Source organism: Cynocephalus volans, chromosome 10 (genome assembly GCF_027409185.1).
Source record: "Cynocephalus volans isolate mCynVol1 chromosome 10, mCynVol1.pri, whole genome shotgun sequence".
Classification (NCBI taxonomy): Eukaryota; Metazoa; Chordata; class Mammalia; order Dermoptera; family Cynocephalidae; genus Cynocephalus; species Cynocephalus volans.
This window is the reverse complement of record NC_084469.1, coordinates 51,504,348-51,524,139: the sequence shown is the minus strand read 5'-3', so window position 1 is coordinate 51,524,139 and position 19,792 is coordinate 51,504,348. Positions and strand designations below refer to the sequence as shown.

The following is a 19,792-nucleotide window of genomic DNA, read 5'->3' as shown; positions in this document are numbered from 1 at the left end:
CACTCTGCTGTCAACAGGCATGGAAGCACAACTCCGGAGGGCACTAGAAACACCCAGGGGTGTTTCCTATTGTCACAATGGCCAGAGGGCCACTTCTGACACTTGGTGGGAGGAAGCCAGAAGTCCAGTCATTCCAGGGACAGTCTCACAATGAAGAATTGTCCTAGCACAAATGCCAACAGTGCTGTTGCTGAGAAACACAAAACACTAAGCATAGTGCCTACACTTCCAATGACTGCCGAATCTGGTAGCTAAAAACAAGGATTCTGGAGCCGCCTGCCTGGGCTCAAAACAAGCCTGATTTAGTGGTCTCATCTGAAAAATGGGGATGATAATTGTCCTTTCTTCATAATCTTGAGAGCATTAAGTAAGGTAATACATGTCAGTCGATTAGAACAAGACCTGGGAGATACTCCGTGCTATTAAATGTTAGCTGTGAGTATTATTATTTTATTAGCAAGTGCTTGGTGTCTAGACCAGTTACCCCTTCCAGTCTTGGGGTCCCTTTGTGGACAGGAGCAGGTTTGAAGTGTGCCTGGGTCCTCCACCTTGATCAGCACAATGAGGAGTACTTGTTGACTGACCGACTGACGGACTGAGGGCAGGGCACCCTAAGTGTCTGTGGCTCCCAGAGAAGACAGGCAAGGGCTCAAAGACAGCAAGACCAGGTGGGACCACAGGTTTATTGGGGGCTCCATGCACACACACTCACAGCATCACACAACCACAGCACAGTTACTCGGAACATACAAGGTGGCCTCCACCCATAGTTGGGGCCCAGAGGCAGTGGGGTGCAGTCTTCTCCCTTGTGGCCCAGACCCAGCTGGGTCCCTTCCTCCTGGGCAGCAGAGGGAAGAGGCTGCTGGGATGGGCTGCAGGCCTGGAAAGGGGAAGCGAGCAGGCAAGTCCGGGAGGGGCTGGGGCCCGGCAGGACTCGCCTGCCTTCACTCCAGGGACTGCAGCATCAGCAGCTGTTTCAGCACCTTCGTCTGGCTCGTCTCACGGATTTCCCCAGCCAGGAACATCTCGTCCACAACTGTATAAACCTGTGTAAAGGGAGGCCAAGGAAGAGACCCTGGTGTGAAAGAAAGGCCCCCTGGCGATGCTGGTCCTGACCTTGGAAGCTAGGGGCTCTGATGCCCCAAGGGGCAGGAAACAGACCTCAGCAGAGGTACTAGGCAGCTAAAGGGCTCAGGCCAGCCTCCTTCCCCCGCCTTCAGCTCCTTCATCCTCATCTTCACCAGGAGCCTACCTTGTAGAAGTTGAACACCAGGTCCAGCTCACAGACATTATGGAAATACTCGTTTAAGACCTGGGAGAGTAAGACAGAGATGGTAAGAGGTGGGCAGGGAGAGAGGAAGACACACACGTACAGAGACAGGAATGAAGGTCATCAGAGAGAGACAGGACGGGCCGGCTGGTGGCTCAGGTGGTTAGAGCGCGGTGTCATAACACCAAGGTCCAGGGCTCAGATCCCCATACCAGCCAGCCGCCAAACAATAAACAAATAAATAAATAAGAGACAAAATGACAGAGAGAGACGAACGGGGAGGAAGGGAGCAGAGGACAGAGACAGAGAGAAATAGGAACAAAGATCATCATAAAGAGATGGCAAAAAAAGAGAAACCTAAGAAGAGGGGGAGAGAGAGATTAGAGAGAAACAAAAACAAAGATCACCAGGTAACCACAGAGAAAGATGGCAAAAAAGACAGACTGAGGCACAGGGAGAACAAGACAGATGGAGAGATGGCTGGCTGGATGGGCAGAGACAGAGATGGACACAGATGGTGGCACGATGACCGCAGTTGGCTACAGCTGCCACAGAGAGAGAGACAAAAAGGAACAGCAAGGTGGGTAGGGAAAGACGGAGTCTCACCCACCACTGGGGGCAGGGGTGAGGAGGGACTGGGGATGGTTCCTGGGATTTGATGGACAGCCACCCTAGAGCTGCTTGCCCGTGCCCCCCTCCCGCCCCCCACGCACCTCCACGAAGTTGTGGATGGCCTCCAGATAGGCCAGGTTGTTGTCGTTGACGTCCACGCAGATGCAGAAGTAGAGGCCAGCGTAGCGCCGGTAAATGATCTTAAAGTTCCGGAACTATGGGGCAGAGAGGCAGTCAGCGACAGAGCATACCCAGGACCCAACGTCTGGGCAGAGGGGGGCCAAAACATTGAGTCCCTCACTCCACCTGTACCCAGTTCTGTGCTAGGGCACAGTAGTGACTGAAGCAGGCCCTGCCCTGCCCTCTCAGGGCTCACATTCTAGTGGAGGAAGACCCATTCCCAGAGTATCATCCCAGAGTGGGTAGGACTGGGTTGATGGAGCCCAGAGGAGGTGTCTAACCCACTCTGAACCTAGGAGTCAGTGAGGACTTCCTGGTGGAGGGTGTGTCTGAACTGAGACCTAGAGGACAGGCAGGGGTGTTCCAGGCAGAGGGAAAAACATGTGCAAAAACCCAGGGCCAAGGGGGACCCTGGCATGTCCAGCAGCCTCCATCTAACCTTGCCATTCCCTTAGGGCTGGCCAGTTAGCTAAGTTGGTCAGATTGCAGTCTTGCAACACCAAGGTTGAGGGTTCAGCTCCCTGTACCAGCCAGCCACCAAAAACAAAATAAAACAAACAAAAGCCAACCTTGCCACTCCATCCTGTGACTTAATGCTATCTCTGCAGAGAGTCAAATTCCTTAGCCTGGAATTAATTTAATCATTCTACCTGTGATGGGCAGTGCCAGGGTCAGCACTGTAACTAAGACAACTCTGGGCTCTGCCCTCACTGAACTGTAATGTATATATAAATATTAGAATACAACCTATGAATAAATATGCTTGGACCAGCACACAGACTCAAATTTTATATAAAAAGATAGACAAATATAGACTTCGATAAGCAGGAGTTGCAAAGTACAGTATCTTCAGCTACAATCTGAAAAATACCAGCTCCAGGCCTCAGATGTGTGCGCGTGACACCATCTGGTGGCAACTGTGAGTGCCAACATTAGTCCTTTGATTTTTACTCATTTTTTCAGCTCTTACTATGGTTGATTTCTATGTAGATGATCCCTGACTTACTATGGTTCGACTTAACAAATTTTTGACTTTACGATGTATTTATCGGGGTATTAAACATACTTTTGACTTACAATGGGTTTATCAGAATGTAACCCCATTGCAAGCTGAAGAGCATCTGTACTCTGAGTATGGTTTTATTGTTTTGTTTTGGGGGTTTTTTTAGATGACCAGTAAGGGGATCTTAACCCTTGGCTTGGTGTTGTCAGCACCACGCTCACCCAGTGAGCTAACTGGCCATCTCTGTATGGGATCCGAACCCGTGGCCTTGGTGTTATCACCACACTCTCCTGAGTGAGCCACGGGCCGGCCCCTGAGTATGTTTTCTAATGTTATTACAGAAATGCTTATACATACTCCATATACAAATGATCTGACACTGATCAGCTCTCCCCTTTTCTGGAAATTCTGCTTTTCCTGCTCTCATCCTCCCGGCTCCCTACGACTCCTCTGGCAGCTGTTTCATCTCTGCAGCTTCCTCATCTTGTTTAAAATTTCCTGGCTTCTCAGGGATCTGCCCCAGACCCTCATCTCTTTTCCAGCTACACACTTTCAGAGAAGTCTCCTCCTGCAGGCTGGGGCAGATGCCCCCTCTGAACTCCCCCATCCACTGCCCACTGCCCACCCCTGCCCACTCCACGTTGTCACTGTCTGGGGATGGGTCTGTCTCCCCATTGGGCTGTGAGCCTGTGAGGGAAGCTGAGGCTGTCACGCTGTGTCCCCAGCACAATCCTGCACAGGTCTGCCATGGAATAGGTGCTGTGGTTGGCAGAATACTGGCCCCCAAAGAAGTCCACATCCTAATCCCTGGATGCTGTGAATATGCTACCTCACATGGCAAAAAGGGACTTTGCAGGTGTGAAGTTCAAGTTTGTGATGGAAAGAGTATCCTGGATTATTCAGGGGGGACCAATGTAATCACAGAGGTTCTTCTAAAGGAAAGAGGGAGTTGGGACAGTGTGGGTCAGATAGAGGGAAGTTGGAAGATGCTATGCTGTTGGCTTTGAAGATGAAGGAAGGCGCCATAAGCTGAGGACTGCAGATGGCCTCTAAAGCTAGAAAAAGCAAGGAAACATATTCTCCCCTAGAGCCTACGGAAGGAACACAGCCCTGCCAACCCATTTTGGACCTCAAGAACTATATAACAATTTGTGTTGTTTTAAGCCACTAAGTGTGTAGTAATTTGTGACAGCAGCCATAGGAATTAATACAGGTGCTAAGGAATGTGTATTAGCTGAATGAACAAGAGGAAGGAAGGAGGGATAGCCTGGATCTGTCGGCTGGCTACTCATCCCCTTGTTTTCCTCTCACAGGTCCCCTCCTCCAGGAAGCCGGCCCTGATCTCAGTCTCTAAAGGAGACATTATTTACTTTCGCTTCCACCTGATACTCCTGAGTTTATGGGGAGTGGGACCAACTCTCTGTTGTTCCCCACCATATCCCTTCCTCCAGGAAGCCCTCCCTAACTCCCAGGCTGCGTCAGGTGACCTCCCCGCTGCCCAACGACAAGGCTCTTCCATCCCAGCCCTGCCCACTGTGGTTAGATGGGCGTGTGTCCCTCACTGAACTGTGAGCTCCAGGAAAGAGCACAAGGCTGTCTCGGTCAGCACTGGGCTGGCCACAGAGGAGGTACACAGCAGTGTTTGGTAAATAAATGTGCCAATGAACAAATGAATGAATGAATGGGCCTGGATCCTGGAGAAACCTAAGGCCTGAGGGTCAGGCTCCCTTGTGACATTCTCATTTGACCTGCCGACCTTTCTGGCTGTCCCTCTCTATTCAGGCCTCGCTGACCACTCCCATCCCAGCACTTAGTGTTGAACCTGGCACTGCACTGGCAGTGAGACACCCCCACCTCATCAGCCCTCATTCTCTCTCCCGTCACCCCACGGGATTACTCTTGGCAAAGCCACCAGTGACCTCCGCTAGACACATTTTCCTCTTACCTGCTGGGACACCAAAATCTCTTGGTTTTCCTCTACCACCTCACCTTCCTGCCTCTAGAGACGACCCTTTTCTCTTCTTTGTTCTATCCTCAGTCCCTTATGAGTCCTTTGGCTTTGGTTCCCCTTTATGTGCAGAAACTGCCACATTTTTTTTTTTTTAAAGATGACCGGTAAGGGGATCTTAACCCTTGACTTGGTGTTGTCAGCACCACATTCTCCCAAGTGAGCCACGGGCCAGCCCCTAGAAACTTCCTCATTTTGATATCCTGCCCAGCCCTCTCCCTGAACTCTGACTCATCACTCCCTCCTGGACATCTCCACTGAGATGTGAACAGACACCTTGGACCTGACTTTCCCAACACCTCCTTCTTAATCTTCACCCTCAACCTGCTCTTCCCAAACTTTGCTCCATCACAGAAAATGACACCTCCATCTGACTGGGGACTCAAGCTGAAAATCTAGTGGTCACTCTGGCTCCTCTTTCTCTCACACTCCACGTCCAATCCTCAGCCCTTCAGTTGGCTCAACCTCCAAAATACTGCTTGCCACCCCCCTGCTTCCCTGCTGGTCCAGTCACCAGCATCTCTCACCTGGACCACTGCAGTCACGTCCTGAGTGGTCCTCCGCTTCTGCTCTAGCCACTACAGGGTATCCCTAAAGCTCTAGTCAACCCACATCCCTGCTCTGCACAAAACCCTCCCATGGTTTCCTCCACACTCAGAGAAAAAGCGAAGTCTTCCCTGAGATCCAGAAGGGCCTGCATCATCCGCCCATTATCTTTTGCCCTCATCTCCTGCCATCCTGCTCCCTGACTTCTTCCACCTTAGACACAGCTGGCTTTCTTGCTATTCCTGGAATGCCCAAAGTGTGTTTCTGCCTCAGGGCCTTTGTACTTGTCCCCTTGGCTTGGAATGTTCCTTTCTCAGACATCATCTTTCACTCCCTCGACTCCTTCAGGTCTTGGCTCAAATGTCACCTTTTCAGCCATCCCTCCTGACCAAGTATTAAAACCCGTACGCCACTCCCCAGTATTTACCCCTAGCACTGCCACCCTCTCAGTGCTGCTTATTTTTCTCCCTGGCATTTATCACCACTCGATACACTACATCTTCTACTATCTGTCTCCCACCAACCAGAACTTCAGCTCTCCAAGGGTAGGGACTTGTGTCTGTAATGTTCACTGCTGTATCCCCAGTGACTAGAACAGTGCCTGGCACACGGCTGGCGCTCTGTAAATATTTGTTGAATTCTGCAATCAGCCTGGTCTCTTGAACAGGTTGCTGTCATGGGAATAAAAACAGGAGACTAAACTTCTAGATTAAAAGAGACCAGAGACAGAGCAACCAAAAGCAATGCAAGACCCTCCACTGACTTTGAAAAAATCAGCTTTGAAGATTTGGGGAAATTTAAATATTGACTGGGTTTTAGAGTAATATCAAGGAAATATTACTAATTTTATCAGATCTGAGAAAGACATTGGGGTGATGTAGGGAAATGCCTTTCTTTTCTGAGATGCACCCTGAAATATTTAGGAATGAAATGTGATGATGCCTGTAATTTAACTTAAAATACTGCAGCAAGGAAAATTTGTTATACTGTTCTCTCTACTTTTGTGTGTTTGAACATTTCAACAGTAAGTTTTAAAAAGGCACCAGAAAAAAAATTCTTTAGCAAAAAATAAAATAAAAGAAGGTAGAGCAAAAAGGCAAAATATTAATACTGAATAAATCTGAGGAGTGGGTATAGGTACATGAATCTTCAATCTGTTTTTCCTTCTCACTGTACTAATCTGTTTGTAATTTTTCACAATGAAAAGTACCAAAAGAGGGAAGGAAGAAAGCAACCTAAAAGCACGTTGAGTGAATAATGTATGAAGGAGAGTCTAAGGGACTGTGGCAATTAGAGGTTGGGCAGGAGGCAGGGAAAAAGAGGTCACAAGGAAGCAGGGAGTTCTGGGAGGCATGGGAGGGGGTCCCGTCACCTCCACAAAGTTGGTGTGTTTGGCATCTCGGACGGTGACCACCGCGTGCACCTCCTCAATCAACTTCTGTTTCTCATCGTCATCAAACTGCATGTACCACTTGGCCAGGCGCGTCTTGCCCGCCCGATTCTGGATGAGGATGAAGCGGATCTGGAGGCAGCAGGAGGAGGAGGTGAAAGTGGCAGGGAAGGCGGGCCAGGGCTAGGCAGGCACTGCCCAACGGCCCCACCCATCCTCACAGAGGAGATAAGGCTCAGGGCCTCCCTGCTGCCAGCCTTCCAGGGGTCTCGGCTGCACCCTGGAGCCCAGCCAGGCCAGCCTGGCCAACACTTGGTCCCAAGTCCCTCCAACACCCAGGTGGAATAATTTCCCTTCCACCAAGTGGCTGACTTTGGAGTCCCCAAGTCCCAGGCTCTACCACCTCTTGTCTGCCTATCTCAGCCTCAGCTTCCTCACCAGCAAGTTCATCTTCCTCACCAGAAGAGTCATCTTACTGTGGTGTTTTGAAGGTTAAATAAGTTTATGAACGTAGTTCAGTGGCTGGCGTGTAGGAGGCACACAATAAATGTTTGAGTTTCAGACATCTTTGGTTTGAGTCCCAGTTCTGCCACTTCTTTTTTCTTTTTGCTTACTAATTTTTTTTTAAATTGAAATATAATTCACATACCATAAAATTCACCCACTTAAAATGTAGATAGTTCAATGGTTTTTAGTATATTCATTTAGTATATTACACAGTTGTATAAAAATCACCACTATCTAATTCCTGAACATTTTCATCACCCCAAAAAGAAACCCCCCAACTAGCAGTCACTCTCCATTCCCTCAGCCCCTGGCAACCACTAAACCTACTTTCTGTCTGTATGGACTTGCCTATTCCAAACATTTCATATAAATGGAATCATTCAAAATGTGGGTTTTGTGACTAGCTTCTTTCACTTAGCATGTTTTCAAGGTTCCTTCGTGTTGTGGCATGTATCAGTGCATACTTCCTTCTTTTTTTTTGGCTGCTGGCTGGTATGGGTCACTTTGTTTCTTCATATGGCTGAATAATATTCCATTGTATAGATCTACAACCTTGCTTATCCATTCATCAGTTGATGAATATTTGGGTTGTTCCCACTTTTTGGCTATTACAAATATGTTGCTATAAACAGTTGTCTACAAGTTTTTGTGTAGACGTGTGTTTTATTTCTCTTGGGCATATACTTAGGAAAATTGCTGGATCATATAGTAGTAACTCGATGTTTAACTTTCTCAGGAATTGCTGAACTATTTTCCAAAGCATCTGTCACTTCTTAAATGCTTGGTGCCTGAGTTTATTGTGAGGAGTAAAAAATCTGACGGTACTTCAAAAAGTTCATGGAAAATAGAACTGAAATATCATGACTCTTTCCAGGAACTTTCTGAAGCACTCTCATATATGAGAAGTACCCAAAACAGTGCCTGGCTCAGATTATGTGCTCTATTTTAGCTATAGTTATCATCAGTTATGGCTAGGAAATTTATTGTGATTCTGAAAAGCCAGGTCAACTGTCATAGGGCTACTGTGAAAACTGAATGAGTTATTGCCAGAAATGTTTAGCATAGTGCCTGTTACACACTGAACACTCAATGAAATGAGCTATCACTATGACTGAGAGGCTAAGAGCACAGATTCCAGGGCCAAAACAAATCCTGGCACTGCCAGTTACTGGTTGTGCGTTCATCGACAGATCACTTAACCCCTCTGGGCCTCAGTTTTCCCTTCTACATAATGGATGTAAGAGTATCTCCCTCACAGGACTTTGCACGGGTTAATAAACACAAGAGGTATAGTACAGTGACTAGAAATACTAAGTGTCATATAAGTACTAGCTCTTAGAGTTATAATTTGTCATTATTTGACTTTGAGAAAACCATGGCCCAAGCTCACCCAGCTAGGAAGCTCTGGGCCCCGTTCTGTTTCAGACAGCCATACTTACACCCATTTTATTTATTTTTTATTTTATTTTATTTTTTTCAAAAAGATGACCAGTAAGGGGATCTTAACCCTTGGCTTGGTGTTGTCAGCACCACTCAACCAGTGAGCTAGCCGGCCATCCCTATATAGGAATCTGGGGCCGGCCCGTGGCTCACTCGGGAGAGTGTGGTGCTGATAACACCAAGGCCCCGGGTTCGGATCCCATATACGGATGGCCGGTTCGCTCACTGGCTGAGCGTGGTGCTCACAACACCAAGTCAAGGGTTAAGATCCCCTTACCGGTCATCTTTAAAAAAAAAAAAAAAAAAAAAAAAAAAAAAACGGGAGAGTGTGGTGCTGATATATAGGAATCTGAACCCGTGGCCTCAGTGTTACAGCACCGCACTCTCCCGAGTGAGCCACGGGCCAATCCGTTACACCCATTTTATAGATGAGAAAACTGAGTTTCGGGGAAAGAAGTCTAACAGACAAAAAGCAGAGCTGGGAATCCAAAAGCTTTGCTCTGAACCTCTTCAGCCCAACTTGTGGGAGCCCCCACCCTTTAACAGGTGTCCACTCTCTTCCCTAAGCCTCATTCTCCACATGCTTACTTCCTCCTCCCCCAACTAACCAAGCTAGACAGGAACAGGATATTACATTCTCCTTCCAAGAACTCCTTCTGCTGAGCCAGGGAAGACCACTTCCTAGCAGGGCAGATGTACCAGGGAGGAAAGGAGGTGGGGGGAAACACAACAAGCAGCCACAGGCTGGGGTCAGAGCCAGAGATATATGGGACATATAGGAAAAAGAGCTAGAAGCGAGCCTGCGGAGTTGAGAAAAAGCTCTGCCTCTTACTCCCAAATTCCCTTATATACTTCTTGCTGTTTCTCTTCCCAATTAGATTCTCTCCATCTCAGGGAATCCACTCTGAGAATGCCCTTCCCTCCTGCATTCTCCTTCCCTGTATCCCATCACCTTCCCCTGGAGTTGTTCCCTTTTGACCTCCACATTATTAGTTTCAGTTCGTCTTGCTGGCCTCAGTGGGCCTTTTATTAGGGACAGCACTTCTCCAAATCCAAGGCATCCTCCCTTTTTCCAAAGGTCATGTGTTGCCTTAGGAGGAGACCCTCCTGTTCCTTGGAAAGACTTCTCCCCTAATCTGACACCCTCCCCCATTCATTTTCTTTCCCTACTACCTGCCCAAAGAACTCTTTCTTAGTTCTAAAACCCCAACCTGGGGGACAGGGGAAACCCCCAATCCAATGTTCAGTCATTTCTCGAATAGCCCCCTCCCCAAATCTCACACCTCGAAGCCTACTTCCTACTCCACAAGACCTCTGCTCTTGGAAAGACCCACTCAACTCCTCCCCACTCATTTCTGGTATCCCCTTCCTACCTCCAAGCCTTCTCTCCTTTTGCAGCACACTTTCTCTGACTATAAAGCCTCATTCCCTACAGCTGCCTACTTCCTGTCTCCAGTGCCCACTGTCTTCCCCTCGAGACTCTCTCTCATCAGCAGTATTCCGCCCATGCTTCAACACTCCCTTTCCGCCTTCAATGTCAGCTCCTTGCCTCTGAAGACCCATCCCATCAGGAGACCTCCTTCCCCTTCCAATATCTTCCCTTCTCCAATTCTCCCGCCACACTCCCCGACAGCCCTCCTCTTGTGACGCCCCCTCCCTACCTCCAATTCTTTCTTTCTACCCCCGCGACCGTGCCTTAACGAGTCGCCTCACCGGTTTCTAACGCCCCCAACCATCTGCAATGTCTCCGACCCTCACGGCCCTTTTCCCCTTGGCACCCCATCCCCAATGCTCCCTGGCCTCGAGACCCCCGGTGCACGCCCGCGCGCAGAATCACGGCCCTATATTCCTCCTGGCCCTTGATCGGCCCCATCCGGAGAGCCCGCGCCCGGCCCAGACCATTCGCGGCAGGGGTGGGGGGCTTGTCAGCGCCTGACTTAGCCTTGACTCTTTGCACGTGGGACCCCCTCCACCCGTCCCCTGCGTGGGCGAGCCCCCGTTACCATGGCGACCCCCGTCCAGACCCCAGCGGTCCGGTTCCCGCGGCGACTGGGCGGCTCGGGCTCTGGCTGCAGTTGGGAAACCCAGGGCTAGAACGGACTTCCGGCAGAAGAATCCGCCTGCCCTCTCGCGCGCAGCCCTCTGGGAGTTGTAGTTTCACGAATGAGTTTGTTCGTCCAGGCGGCAAGCCGAGAGGGAACGGGTCGGGCCCGCTTCCCAGTATGCTGTGCGACTGTCTTTTCCTACCAAACGAGTCAGACCGCAAATGTATGCTGGGAGTTGTGGGCGAACGTCTCTCCGGAGGACTACACTTCCCGACATGCTTGAGGCGGGCGATGCATTGTGGGGAATGTAGTTCTGGTAGCTCCCTACCCCCACCCACCTCCACCCCGAGGGAGAAGGGCATACTGGGAACAATAGTTTTAAATAAGAATCTGTGTTGGGGAGCTGGAAATGTACCTGTCTTTCCATGCTCACCCAATGCTTTGGTTAAAATAGATTGAGTGTGTGTCCCAATGGGAGACAGACAACGGTTTAAGAGCATGAATTTGGGAGTCAGAACTGTGTGCAAATCTTGCCCTTGCGTGTCTTAACTGTGTGACTTTGGGCCTAGTAAATTCACCTCTTAATCTCTTCATCTGTAAAATAGAAGGGATCAAGGGTTCACCTCAGTAGGGTTGTTTTAAAGTTTTGATAAGTAGGGCCGAGCCCGTGGCGCACTCGGTAGAGTGCTGCGCTGGGAGCGCGGCGACGCTCCCGCCGCGGGTTCGGATCCTATATAAGAATGACCAGTGCACTCACTGGCTGAGTGCCGGTCACGAAAAAACGACAAACAAAATAAAATAAAAAAATAAAAATAAAATAAAATAAAAAAAAAAATAATAAAATAAAGTTTTGATAAGTTTTCAAATTACTTAGCAGTGACATACACATAGTAAGTGCTCAACAAACATTGGTTCACATTATGAATGTTCATTGTTAACATATGTCAGGTAATAAGAGCCTTCTCACTCACTTCCTATCCAGGGGTACACTTGTCTTCTTTCATTTACTCAAATATGCCAAGTGCTTTCACATCTTAGGGCCTTTCCTGCTCACTATTCCCCAGAAGGAAGGCCTTTCCCCCATTCATTTCATGGCTGACCTCTTTTCTTCCATTAGCTTACCTTCATAGACAACCCTACGTAAAAAGGTTCCCCTTCCCCACCCTCATAATTTTCTAGGTCAGCAATTAGTGTGTGTTTTGTTTTGTTTTTTACAGACTTTATTACAATTTTAATGATTTTATTTGCTCTGTGTGTCTGTGTGTCTGTTTGTCTGTGTCTTTTGTCCAGATTTCCCACTAGTTGGTAAGATGTTGAGAGCAGGGATCCTGTTAATTGTGTCTTCATCATCTAGAACATGGTGGCACATAGTAAAGATATTACTATTGGTACTGAGAGGAGACTTGCCTTAATAGAAACAAAGCAGATTATAGAACTACGTAAATCAAAAGTGTGGTACTGGCAGAAGAGCCAAAACATAACTATTGAATATTGCAAGGATGAAAAGAGGACAGAGATCATTTCTGTCTTGTGCACTTCTCTATCACCAACAAGGTTGGGACTACACTGAGGTAAGCAATGTGCCCAGGGTGCAAAATTTTAAAAAGCTCTTACTCTTAGGTGCTAACCCAGCCTTTAAACATGCCTGAGAGTGAATGCCTCTTTAAATTTTGTAGTCTGGGCATGGCACCTCACTTGTTTCACATTAGTCCTAGCCCTGATCTCCAGTGTTTAGCTTAGAGCTTGGCACAAGTCTGGTGTTCAATAAACATTTGCTGGGCTGGCCAGTTAGCTCAGTTAGGTAGAGTGTGGTGTTATAACAGCAAGGTCAAGGGTTCTGATCCCCCTACCAGCCAGCTGCAAAAATAAATAAATAAATAAACATTTGTTAAATGAAATGAATGCACTGGCGGCAAGAAAACAGACAGTGTCTCCACTCTGACAGCATTCACTGTCTAGCAGGGAAAATGGACTTAAATGATCTTACACAAATAAATTAAAAATTACTGTAATTAGTTCTATGATTTAAAAAATGGCAGGATGGTTTGAGTGCTGTATTACTTATCTATTGCATATAACAAGTTGCCGTAAAACTTAGCAGCTTCAAACAGTAAACATTTATTATCTCACACAGTTTCTGTGGGTCAGTATTGGGAACAGCTTAGTAGGGTGGTTCTGGCTGGGATCTCTCATGGGGCTGCAGTCAAGATGTTACCCAGGGCTGAAGTCATTTGAAGGCTTGCTTGGGGTTGAAGGATCTGTGTCCCGGGTGGCTCACTCATGTGGTTGGCAGAATAATGTTGGCTGTTGGCAGGAAGTCTCAGCTCCTTACCACAGTGGACCTTTCCACAAGGACATGTGAGATTCCTCACGTGACAGCTGTTTTCCCCCAGAGTTAGAGATCCAAGAAAGGGCAAGGTGGAAGGTGCAATGTCTTTTATGATCTTGCCTCAGAAATCAGAGCCTGTCATTTCCAAAATATCGTATTGGTACACAGATCAGCCCTGTCCAATGTAGGAGGGAATGTGAATACCAGGTGAGAATCACTGGGGTCCGTCTTAGAGGGTTGCTATCATAATTGCTTATAGAAGAGGCACCTGGTCTAGTTGAAGAGTTAGGGACTGCTTCCCAGAGGGAGTGACATTTGAGCTGAGATCAGAAGGTTGAGTGGAGGGCTGGCCCATGGCTCACTGGGAGAGCATGGTGCTGACAACACGAAGTCAAGGGTTAAAAAAAAAAAAAAAAGGATGAGTGGAAATTACCTAAGCAAAGATTGGTGTGGGGAAGGGGGCATAGTGCTGGAGAAGGGGAATACACGTAAGAAGAAGATCAATCTGACTTTGTCTCTGCCTCAGGAATCTCATGGCTTGGGAGGTTTGGAGTCTGAGGTTACATGCCACAGACATAAACACAAAGGACAAGTACCAGCACTTCCACTTTAGTATGGGCCCTGGAAAAATCCTCACCTGTGTGATGTCAATTACAACATGCTTGCTATAGGGAAAAACTGGAAAGAGAACAAAATATGCATCAATTGGGGAAAAGTCAACTAGTACGTATGTAGTCACATAAGAAAATATTATCCAGTAGTTAAGGAGAATGAGAGAGACCTCTATGCATTGATAGCAATGATCTCTAAGATATGTTGTTGCAGAAACAAAGGAAGCTGCTAGTACTACCTATACATTATACCATCTGATTTTTCTTATTCTTCTCTCCAATGTTTTATTTAGAAAATTTATGTATCTACCAAAAAGTTGTAATAGTAATACAATGAACTCCAATATATTATCTACTTAGATGAACCAATTGTTGACATTTTTGCCACATTTACTATGTATGTATTTATCTGAAACATTTTTTAGTTACTTGCAGACATCATGCCACTTCATCCCAAAAGGCATCACGCCTCAACCTGTTCCTCCTGAGAAAAAGGACATTCTCCTCCATAACCACAATACAGTGATCACACTCTGTAAATGTAACCTTAATACTATGCTACTATCTAATATAAAGTCCATATTAAAATATCTGTGATCATCCCAGTAATATTCCTTGTAGTTTTTTTTTTTTTCTACTTCAGAATCCAATTCAGCATCACAGATTTTTTGTTTGTTTGTTTTGGCAGCTGGCCAGCACAGGGATCCAAACACTTGACCACAAGTTGCATTTAAATGTCATGTTCCTTTAGCCTCCTTTCGTCTGGAACAATCGCCCCCACCCCAGTTCAGTACTTCAAGACACTGGCATTTTTGAAGAGTCCACATCAGTTATTTTGCAGAATGTCTGTTAATTTGGGTTTATCTGATGTTTCCTCCTGACAGGATCCAGGTTTAACAATTTTGGTAGGAATATCACAGGAGCAATGCTGTGTCCCTCTCAGAGTAACTGATTAGGGGCATGTGATGTTGGTTTGCCTCATTCTTAGTGATGTTAAGTTTGATCACTTGGCTAAAGTAATGTCTGTGACATTTTTTCTTTTAAAAGTTATACAGTTTATATGATACCAAAAGCATAAGCAACAACAACAAAAAAATTAATTGAACTTCATCAAAATTAAAGACTTTTGACCAGCTGGTTAGGTTAGCACAGTTGGTTAGAGTACAGCCTTGTAACATTGAGGTCAAGGGTTCAGATCCCCATATTGGCCATCTGCAAAAAAAAAAAAATTAAAAACTTTTGTGCACACGGGGCCGGCCTGTGCCTCACTCGGGAGACTGTGGTGCTGATAACACCAAGGCCATGGGTTCGGATCCCATATAGGGATGGCCAGTTAGCTCACTTGGGAGAGCGTGGTGCTGACAACACCAAGTCAAGGGTTAAGATCCCCTTACCGGTCATCTTTAAAAAAAAAAAAAAAAAACAACTTTTGTGCATTAAAGGACACCATCAAGAAAGTGAAAAGACAACACACAGAATGGGAGAAATATTTGCAAAGCACATATCTGATAAGGGATTGATATCTAGAGTATATAAAGAACTTCTATAACTCAACAACAACAAAAAATCAACAAACAATCCGAAAATGGGCAAAGAATTTGAATATGATTTCTGTAAAGAAGGTATGCAAATGGCCAATATGCACATCAAAAGATAATCAGCATCACTAATCTTTAGAGAAATGCAAATCAAAACCACAGTAAGATACCACTTTATAGGAGCATGTGTATTATAAAAACAAAACAAATAAACAAAAAAAGGAAATAGCAAGTGTTGTCAAAGATGTAGAGAAATTGGAACCCTTGTACATGACTGGTGGGAATGTAATATGGTGCAGCAGCTGTGGAAAATAGTTTTGTGGTTCCTCAAACAATTAAAGATAGAATTACCATATGATCCAGCAATTTCATTTCTAAGTATATATTCAAAGGATTTGAAAACAGGGACTCAGAGAGATAACTGTACACCAGTGTTTACAGCAGCATTATTAACAATCGCCAAAACCTCAAATACCCATCAGTAGATGCATGGATAAACAAAATCTGGTATATACTCATACATACGGTGGAATATTGTTCAGCCTTAAAAAGGAATGAAGTTCTGATACATGCCACAATATGGATGAACCTTGAAAACATTATGCTGAATGAAATAAGTAAGACACACACACAAAAAAAAGGGCTGGCCCCATGGCTCACTCGGGAGACTGTGGTGCTGATAACACCAAGGCCATGGGTTCGGATCCCATATAGGGATGGCCAGTTAGCTCACTTGGGAGAGCGTGGTGCTGACAACACCAAGTCAAGGGTTAAGATCCCCTTACCGGTCATCTTTAAAAAAAAAAAAAAAGAAAAAAGAAATAAGTAAGACACAAAAAGACAAATATTGCATGATTCTACTTCTGTGAGGTACCTAGAACAGGCAATTTCACAGAGACAGAAAGTAGCAAAAATCATGTCAGAGGCTGGCGGGCAGTGAGGCAAAATGATGAGTTATTGTTTTAATAGGTTGTCTTAATCTGTTTTGAGCTGCTATAACAGAATACCTGAGACTGGGTAATTTATAAAGAACAGAACATACATCTTATATGGAGTATTTAAAAGTTTTGCAAGGGCAAAACATTCACGTATTATTGTATAATTAAAAAATTAAACATAAAATAAAAAGAAAAACTAGAAAAAATCAAAAAACAGAGAAGAATATATAAACACAACAAAAAAATGGGCAAAAGATTTGAGCATGTACTTCACAAAAATGCTATTAAAATGGTTAATATATATATAAAAGATGGTTAACCTCATTTACCATTTGGGAAAGGCAAATTAAAACTACAGTGGGATACCTCCACACAGCTATTAGGAAGGGCAAAATTAAAAGATGGACAATTCCAAGTATTTGGGGAGATGCAGAATAGGTGAAATTCTCATACATGACTGTAGAGGGTTAGAAATCTTGATTTGCATTTCATTTTTAGGATAGAATTTTTAGGTAATGCATGTATGAAGCAAAAGTCTCTGGCCATGGGGCAAAAGCCCATAGTTAGTGTGGCAAAAGCCCATTTAATCAATTCTAATTAAGTATATGTTAATTCTCATTTGATTTTTATTTATTTATTTTTTATTTTATTATTATTATTTTTAAAAGGATCCAAACCCGTGGCCTTGGTGTTATCAGCACCACACTCCCCCGGGTGAGCCACAGGCCAGCACTCTCATTTGATTTTTAGAATAGGGTTTTTAGGTAATGCATGTATGAGGCAAAAGTCTCTGGCCAGGGGGCAATAGCTCACAGCTAGCCGGGCAACAGCCCATCTAATCAACTCTAATCACTGCTTAGGTATGGGATTGTATACTTCAATGATTTTAGAGCTAACAGGTGGTTGTCATACCGATCCTGTTAAGAGATTTTAAAGAATTGCTGTAGGGAAAAATGTGAAAAAATGTTTGCTAAGGGGAAGCTGTCTGTTGGTGGAAACTTTAGAGACAATTATACTTAGATTTTATCATAAGAATGTAACTTTTGTTTAAATCATTTGAGAAGAGATTATATTTTAGATAATGATCACAGTTTGACCAACTTAGCTTTTCACAAATTGTACTTTGGAATGTCACATTGTTAATTTTAATGATGTTACTAGTTTCCATGGTTTAAGCCATACTTAGCCATAGATAACTTCTGTCACATTGTCCATGTCTTTGTGTCCTTTTTGAAATGATTGAATCAACTGATTTTTCTTGTGAAACTTCCTTGTCTTTATAATAAAAAACAGAAGCTAACTTTGAATCGGGGCTGTACCCAGTTTCTCCTTCTAACAGAGGAGATGCTGAGGTGCAGTCCCTTCGGGCTTCTCATGGCATTCATGTTGCTTTGAGTAATCCTTTTTTTGCCCCTGTCTCCTTACACAGAGAGAAGTGTAACACATGACTCATGGACTGTGAATTGATTCATACATACTCTTTGGAAAATCTCTTGGGGAAAGTGAACACCAGAACACCCTATGACCAGCATTTCATTCTTAGGTACATATTTAGCAGAAATGTGTACATATGTTGCCCAAAAGTCATGTTCTAGACTTCACAGCAGGACTACTCATAACAGCCAAAATGGAGGTGGCCAGTTAGTCCAATTGTTTGGAGCACGATGTTTTAACACCAAGGTCAAGGGTTCGGATCCCATTACTGCTGGCTACCAAAAAAAAAAAAAATGTAGTTATTAATGCTAAGTAAAAATTATTTTTTTTTAAAAATAGCCAAAATGTAGAAACTACCTAGAGGCTCACCTACAGTAGAATGGATAAATACATCGTGGTTCATCCACACAGTGGAATACTACACAATAATGAGAATGAACAATGTAAACACAGTAAATGTGGATGAATCTCACAATGTTGGTCAAAAGCTAGGCGCAAGAGTACTTACTGTATGATTCCATTTATATAAAGTACAAAAAGAGGCAAAACTAATCTACAGTCCCTAGGATATTGGTTCCCTTTGAGGGCTAGGGGCAGTGACTGGAAGGACGCACCGGGGCTTCTGAGAGATTGGGCATGCTGTTTACGTGGCTGCTGGTTACAGGGATGTGTTCTCTTTGTGAATATTCACTGAGCTGTACCCTTGTGATTTGTGCACATCTTGGTATGGATGTCATATTTCAATTCTTAAACTTTATAAAAATAGAGAGGTTGATGACGCATCCTCTCATCACATGTCCCGTGCGGAGCCAGGCTCTGGGATTACGCAGTGAATCCGAGCATCCCTGCCTCTTGATTGGCTGCCCTTCCAGCCAATGGTGGAAGAGTCCACCGCTCTCTGACATCCCCGCAGCATCCGCTGGCTGCAGCTTCCTCAGTTCGGTTTGTAGGCGGCGCTGTGGGTTCACCCACTCCTTGGTCAAGCGCAGACCTGGTCCGCACCCTCTCTCTGATTCTTTCAGACTCTCAGGAATGGAGAGAAAATATGCCCAAGGCCTCCCACTCTCTTTGCAAAGCTCTTTCGTGGATTTTTCTGCCTGTGCATCTCTCCGATGCAGGTCCAGAACCCTGCGCCGCGTTTGGTACCTACCCATCCTCTCCTGTTGGTGTGAACTCCAGCCATTTGGGACCCTTGGGCGGTGCTTGGGAAATCTTCACAGCGGCCCAAGCCGGCGGCAGTCGGGATTTCTCTCTGTTGGCTAATTGTTTTGTTTTGTTTTGTTTCTTGGCAACTGGCCGGTACTGGGATCCAAATCCTTGACCTTGGTGTTGTCAGTACTATGCTCTACCATCTGAGCTAACCGGCCAACCCCCTGTTGATTAATGGTTTACTCAGTTGTTTGTTTATTCTGGAGTGGAGGCTAGCTGAGTGTGCGGGGCTGGCTGCCCCCAAGGAAGCCTGCTTCCTGTGATTGGCTTGCTCAGCTACCGTCCGCCCTCTTGCGAACTGAAAAGAATTGCAGAGCTGAGATGCCCTTTTTGATGGTTCCGTTCATACAACAAAACACTGCCTGTTCCAACTCCTGCCTTGTGCCTGGGTCTGTGCTAGGGACATCGACGGTGACTGAGCGAACTCTGGTCCTGCCCTATAAACTTTGGTCCTGCCAAAAATACCTATCATCAAACAGGAGCGACCCAGAGTGGTCAGAGCTTGGACGCGGGACCTAAAGGAGCTGTGTGACCCAGCCTGTTCAGTCAGCGAGGGCCTCTTGGAAGAGGGGACATCTGAGCTAGCACATGAAAGAAGGGTAGAAGTTAGTGGTCAAAGATTTTGTCTTTTAGGCTACCATGCCCCCAGTGCCTACCATCCCTCGTTTAGTGTTGGATTATTCATTTATTCATTAACAATTATTTATTGTGGGCCATTTGCCAGATTGTGGA

General features: G+C 45.6%; 1 protein-coding gene across 1 annotated transcript; it reads right to left on the bottom strand.

Moving 5' to 3' along the window:
* Positions 1-664: 664 nt before the first annotated feature.
* Positions 665-11,055, bottom strand: AP2S1 (adaptor related protein complex 2 subunit sigma 1). The gene is made up of 5 exons (XM_063112119.1): positions 10,960-11,055; positions 6,992-7,141; positions 1,984-2,097; positions 1,253-1,312; positions 665-1,046 (listed from the first exon to the last, which is right to left on the bottom strand). The coding sequence occupies exons 1-5, from the start codon at positions 10,960-10,962 to the stop codon at positions 945-947; spliced, it is 429 nt and encodes a 142-aa protein (XP_062968189.1). The 5' UTR covers positions 10,963-11,055; the 3' UTR covers positions 665-944.
* Positions 11,056-19,792: the final 8,737 nt, after the last annotated feature.

Excerpts from the sequence above, each read along its gene's own strand:
- AP2S1 (XM_063112119.1), bottom strand. Across the intron at positions 1,313-1,983 it reads CCATCCACAACTTCGTGGAG|GTCTTAAACGAGTATTTCCA; the intron begins GTGCGTGGGGGG and ends TTACTCTCCCAG. Across the intron at positions 1,047-1,252 it reads TGGTGTTCAACTTCTACAAG|GTTTATACAGTTGTGGACGA; the intron begins GTAGGCTCCTGG and ends CCCTTTACACAG.